This window comes from Quercus suber, unplaced genomic scaffold, assembly GCF_002906115.3.
Source record: "Quercus suber isolate HL8 unplaced genomic scaffold, Cork oak 2.0 scaffold_78, whole genome shotgun sequence".
In the NCBI taxonomy this organism is placed as follows: Eukaryota; Viridiplantae; Streptophyta; class Magnoliopsida; order Fagales; family Fagaceae; genus Quercus; species Quercus suber.
Window position 1 is genome coordinate 1,742,479 of NW_027069543.1, and position 6,385 is coordinate 1,748,863.

The 6,385-nt window shown below is 33.7% G+C and overlaps 2 protein-coding genes across 2 annotated transcripts; both read left to right on the forward strand.

Moving 5' to 3' along the window:
- The first annotated feature begins 1,004 nt into the window (after positions 1 to 1,004).
- Positions 1,005 to 2,244, forward strand: LOC112015707 (probable carboxylesterase 12). The gene has a single exon (XM_024048136.2). It carries the CDS (start codon positions 1,163 to 1,165, stop codon positions 2,069 to 2,071), a length of 909 nt encoding a protein of 302 aa, XP_023903904.2. The 5' UTR covers positions 1,005 to 1,162; the 3' UTR covers positions 2,072 to 2,244.
- LOC136067592 (probable carboxylesterase 12) lies at positions 2,146 to 5,026 on the forward strand. The gene is made up of 2 exons (XM_065773687.1): positions 2,146 to 2,183; positions 4,343 to 5,026. Exons 1-2 carry the CDS (start codon positions 2,146 to 2,148, stop codon positions 4,851 to 4,853), a joined length of 549 nt encoding a protein of 182 aa, XP_065629759.1. The 3' UTR covers positions 4,854 to 5,026.
- The last annotated feature ends 1,359 nt before the right edge of the window (positions 5,027 to 6,385 follow it).

The following is a 6,385-nucleotide window of genomic DNA, read 5'->3' on the forward strand; positions in this document are numbered from 1 at the left end:
AAGTTCAAACTTATGCATATTAGTAAAACCTTTTTTTTTTTTAAATAGCTGGGTTATGCAGTGTGCTTTATCTCTTAGTGCTTGTCTGTTAGTGTATTTAAAAATAAATAAAGTTGAGATAACTTTGAAATTAATTGATTAGTTGTTGAGATTTAATAAAGTTAGTTGATTGTAGTGTTGTGTTGTGCGCCTAGTATTTCAATAATTTGTAGGTTATTGAACATATTTGTAGATTATATTTTTGTGGAATTGATTGTGCTGTGCATTTTTTTTTCCTGCTGTAACTCCAAGTTTTAGTTCTGTCCCTGCAAGCATTGCTTAAAATTATATAGAGAAAAAGCATTTACACAGTAGACTAGCGTAGAGTTTTCTCAACAATGTAATGATATGCCATGGGTTTACATAGAAGTGGATCATTAGACAGGACTGTGTTTCAACTCCAACCGTTTCAGTAATTGTAAATGTAGAACCATTCCTCTTCAAGTGGATTAGAAATCTAGAAAACACATCAAATTGCAAGACGAAGAGAAATGGGGATATTGGATATCCTTCCGATAAGAGAAACATTGTGCTGAAAATTTAATGTAGATAACAAAAAATGTCCTTTACGTCAGTGATTGGATCAGCAGAGCATATAATTTTACCATTTCCAAAATTTTATGTGGTCTTTCCATCTTGCAAGAAATGGAAAAAGAGGGAAGAAAACGTAAATAAATTTTAAAAAATTGCACAAAATATTTTTTATTTGAATTATAGTATAATAGATTAATACTAAGTTGTATCTGACAAATTAGTATATTCTAATCTGTATTTCGGAAATTTCAAACACGAAATTGTCATTGTATTTCTCATATTGACCATATAGAGAACCACCAATCTTACCTAATTTGTATGGTCCGTGGCCATTTCTCTAAGTTTCATAGACTAACGGATATTGACTTTGAGTAGGGGTTGCTTAGTGCCATTAATAACAAATGGTCTAGTTCTCCCATAAAATATTAAAAAGAAAAAAGAAGAAGAAAAGGAGTCGGTTCAAATAAGACATATTGACTAGCTCAAACTTCACACACTATATTGTATGTGCACCAGTTACTTCTTTCAGCATCCTCACCATTCTCTCTTTTTGTAATTTCATTAAACACATCCTACTAGCAATTCAAAAATGGAATCATCAAGCAACAGTGAGATAGCACATGAATTCTTCCCATTCTTCAAAGTATACAAAGATGGTCGTGTAGAAAAATTCATGGCTTCTGAGCATGTGCCCCCTAGTGATGACCCACACATGGCTGTCAGATCCAAAGATGTAGTAGTCTCACCGGAACCCGCAGTGTCAGCCCGTGTTTTCATGCCTCAGATATCCGACCCAAGTAAGAAGCTCCCCATCCTAGTTTACATGCACAGTGGAGGTTTTTCTATTGGATCCGCTTTCCACCCGGGTTACCACAAATATGTTAGTGCTCTCGTGGCAAAAGCCAATATCATAGCCGTCTCTGTGGACTACAGGCTAGCCCCCGAGCACCCAATTCCGGCATGCTACGACGACTCATGGGCTGCGCTTAAGTGGGTGGCTTCCCATGTAAATGGTGATGGCCCGGATCCATGGTTGAATAACCATGCGGACTTTGAGCGGGTCTTTTTAGCGGGTGATAGTGCTGGGGCAAATATTTCACATAACGTAGCGGTTCGGGTCGGGTTAACTAGTTTACCTGGGGTTAAACTAATTGGTGTGGCTCTGGTGCACCCATATTTTGGGGGTACGGAAGATGATAAAATGTGGCTGTACATGTGTCCGGAAAATAAAGGTTTGGAGGATCCTAGGCTAAAACCGGCCATAGAGGATCTAGCAAGGTTAGGGTGTGAGAGGTTGTTGGTATTTGTGGCTGAGAAAGACCATTTGAGAGAGAGAGGGACATGTTACTATGAAGACTTGAAGAAGAGTGGGTGGAAAGGGACGGTGGAGATTGTTGAACATGAGGGGGAGAGCCATGTGTTCCATCTGATGAAGCCCAAATGTGACAATGCTGTGGATCTAATGGAAAGGTTGGTTTCCTTCATCAAACATGACTAAAGTATCATTCTTAGCTTAACCTTCGGTGATTTCAATGAAACCCTCATTTTCTTTTAGTGTGGGTTATGCTAGATATGCCGATTATATCATTAGTTTTTGATGCGGATGGAAGGTGTTCTTTTTCACCTCAATGTTGTAATTTTAACTAATAGTGGCTAAGATTTATCAATTAAGTTTACAGTTTTTTTTTTTTTTTTTTTTTTTAGTTTGTAGTCTATTGCCATTTTTAACTCTACCAAACCTGGAAATTGGAGGTTTGACAAAATTTGGGAGTTAGAAATTAGGTGACTAAGAATTATTACATTAAAAACATATATATATATATATACACACACAAATATTGCTCTGTAAGACTATAACTAATTATCTTAACCTTTCTTTTTTTATTCAAAAAAGGGAAAAAAAAAAATCTAAAGAATGAGTATGATTAGCGCATCACACATTCACACTATCCATTGAGAAAAGTGGTACATTATTTGTTGGGCATGTGTTGCAAGATCATGGTTCACATACAATTCTAAAATACATATTTCCCTACTAGAAGCCTGTGTCCTCAAAATACATAAATAAATTATCTGAAAGCCTAGACTTCATTCAAGCAAAAGCATTTAAAATGATGGTTGGGATGTAAACGAGCTCGTGGGGGTAGTTGAGTATGGAACTTATGTCAATGGTTATTTATAGATCACAGTCACACACAGTTGTGCTTTTTCTTTAATAATAAAAAAATGTAAATAGAAAGTTAAGTAATAGAAAAGATGATAAGGAAAAGTAAACTGGCAGTACAGGCTTTTCTTTTATGGAAGCAATTAGATTATTGGGGGTGTTTGGTTTGCTCCTAACTCAAAACTTAGATCTTATATATCTCATTTTTCACCACTCAAAGTCGTACAACTCCTTTGTTGCAAAATATGAGAATGTGATCTTCAATTGTAATGAAAGACATCCAACGGTATTTTTATTAGGTGTTAAGCAACACTGAAATAGGTTGCTAAATATTCTTACGGCACCGGAGCTTCTCATGTAGAGTTTGATAATGGTGATAACTGATAAGTTAAGCCTACATGCAGTGCCGGCTCAAGGCCTAGGCAACTTAGGCCTAGGCCTAAGGCCCCACAACAAATAAAAAATTTTCCTACTAAAAAAAGACTCCATCTTCCTTAGTAAAAAGCCCAAAATTTTATAAAAATATAACATTTTTTAAATAATTGATACTTTTTTTTAAGAGCGATGCTAAAAATACCACAAATTTTATTATAGATTTAATTGACATATCACCAATCACATAAAAAAGTAATTCAAACACAAATAAATTAAGTTGTTGAAATTCATCAATTACAGTCATAATCACATTTATTGTGAATATTTTGTAGTATTTTTAGTATTTTTCTTTTTCATTTCTAACATGGCTTTTAAAATAGGAGACCAATAAAAATTTAACCCAATCAAAACCCTAAGATGTTTCTAATAAAATGCTGCAAATGTGATAAATCACCAATGATGACTAATTTCCTACTAAGCCACACACCAAATAATATCTATCTATCTCTTTCTCTTAAAAAGAATATATAAAATTAAAATTTAGATTACAACTGTACTTAATTATGCATAGTCATATATCCAAGTTAAAGTAAGTTCCTTTTGATTCAACTATAATATTCAATCTTCTATTTGAAATTAACCTTAGTTGAGCTAGTATTATTTATCAATTTCTATATTTACATCAAATTAATCTTAATTTAACTAGTATTATATAATTTTATTTAATTAATGTTTACATATAAAAAGGCTCCATATAAAATTTTTACCTTAGACCCCAAATTTTGTTGGGCCGGCCCTGCCTACATGAAAAGCATAGCAAGAAGCTTCCAACAAGGTCAGACATAAGTATTCAACATCCAACGAGACAAGATTGCCATATTTAATGAGAGCAAATTAGCACATTTTACGAAGTCTTTATGATGTTTCTAGCAAGAAAATGTGTTTAGTGAAATCATTATAGTGCATATAGCAAAGTTAAAAACTTAAAATATTATGTACAGAAAAGCTAAAAAAAAAGTATCTACTAGAGCCAAACAAATGTATCCAGCAAGGATAAAAAGTAGCCATGACAAAGTGTATAAAGTTGTGATTTACAATTATATTTTATGTTGGCTTTATTTTATGACAAAATTGTGTTGTATTTGCTTTAATTTTATTTCTTGTATTTTGTGAGATTTTATTATATTGAGTTTAGTATTAAATTGGTGAATAATCAAGTATAAAATGAAGAATCAATGGATTTNCCCATGTAAATGGTGATGGCCCGGATCCATGGTTGAATAACCATGCGGACTTTGAGCGGGTCTTTTTAGCGGGTGATAGTGCTGGGGCAAATATTTCACATAACGTAGCGGTTCGGGTCGGGTTAACTAGTTTACCTGGGGTTAAACTAATTGGTGTGGCTCTGGTGCACCCATATTTTGGGGGTACGGAAGATGATAAAATGTGGCTGTACATGTGTCCGGAAAATAAAGGTTTGGAGGATCCTAGGCTAAAACCGGCCATAGAGGATCTAGCAAGGTTAGGGTGTGAGAGGTTGTTGGTATTTGTGGCTGAGAAAGACCATTTGAGAGAGAGAGGGACATGTTACTATGAAGACTTGAAGAAGAGTGGGTGGAAAGGGACGGTGGAGATTGTTGAACATGAGGGGGAGAGCCATGTGTTCCATCTGATGAAGCCCAAATGTGACAATGCTGTGGATCTAATGGAAAGGTTGGTTTCCTTCATCAAACATGACTAAAGTATCATTCTTAGCTTAACCTTCGGTGATTTCAATGAAACCCTCATTTTCTTTTAGTGTGGGTTATGCTAGATATGCCGATTATATCATTAGTTTTTGATGCGGATGGAAGGTGTTCTTTTTCACCTCAATGTTGTAATTTTAACTAATAGTGGCTAAGATTTATCAATTAAGTTTACAGTTTTTTTTTTTTTTTTTTTTTTAGTTTGTAGTCTATTGCCATTTTTAACTCTACCAAACCTGGAAATTGGAGGTTTGACAAAATTTGGGAGTTAGAAATTAGGTGACTAAGACATTATTAACATATATATATATATATATATATATATACACACACAAATATTGCTCTGTAAGACTATAACTAATTATCTTAACCTTTCTTTTTTTATTCAAAAAAGGGAAAAAAAAAAATCTAAAGAATGAGTATGATTAGCGCATCACACATTCACACTATCCATTGAGAAAAGTGGTACATTATTTGTTGGGCATGTGTTGCAAGATCATGGTTCACATACAATTCTAAAATACATATTTCCCTACTAGAAGCCTGTGTCCTCAAAATACATAAATAAATTATCTGAAAGCCTAGACTTCATTCAAGCAAAAGCATTTAAAATGATGGTTGGGATGTAAACGAGCTCGTGGGGGTAGTTGAGTATGGAACTTATGTCAATGGTTATTTATAGATCACAGTCACACACAGTTGTGCTTTTTCTTTAATAATAAAAAAATGTAAATAGAAAGTTAAGTAATAGAAAAGATGATAAGGAAAAGTAAACTGGCAGTACAGGCTTTTCTTTTATGGAAGCAATTAGATTATTGGGGGTGTTTGGTTTGCTCCTAACTCAAAACTTAGATCTTATATATCTCATTTTTCACCACTCAAAGTCGTACAACTCCTTTGTTGCAAAATATGAGAATGTGATCTTCAATTGTAATGAAAGACATCCAACGGTATTTTTATTAGGTGTTAAGCAACACTGAAATAGGTTGCTAAATATTCTTACGGCACCGGAGCTTCTCATGTAGAGTTTGATAATGGTGATAACTGATAAGTTAAGCCTACATGCAGTGCCGGCTCAAGGCCTAGGCAACTTAGGCCTAGGCCTAAGGCCCCACAACAAATAAAAAATTTCCCTACTAAAAAAAGACCCCATCTTCCTTAGTAAAAAGCCCAAAATTTTATAAAAATATAACATTTTTTAAATAATTGATACTTTTTTTTAAGAGCGATGCTAAAAATACCACAAATTTTATTATAGATTTAACTGACATATCACCAATCACATAAAAAAGTAATTCAAACACAAATAAATTAAGTTGTTGAAATTCATCAATTACAGTCATAATCACATTTATTGTGAATATTTTGTAGTATTTTTAGTATTTTTCTTTTTCATTTCTAACATGGCTTTTAAAATAGGAGACCAATAAAATTTAACCCAATCAAAACCCTAAGATGTTTCTAATAAAATGCTGCAAATGTGATAAATCACCAATGATGACTAATTTCCTACTAAGCCACACACCAA

Excerpts from the sequence above, each read along its gene's own strand:
- LOC112015707 (XM_024048136.2), top strand. The coding sequence starts at position 1,163 with ATGGAATCATCAAGCAACAGTGAGATAGCACATGAATTCTTCCCATTC.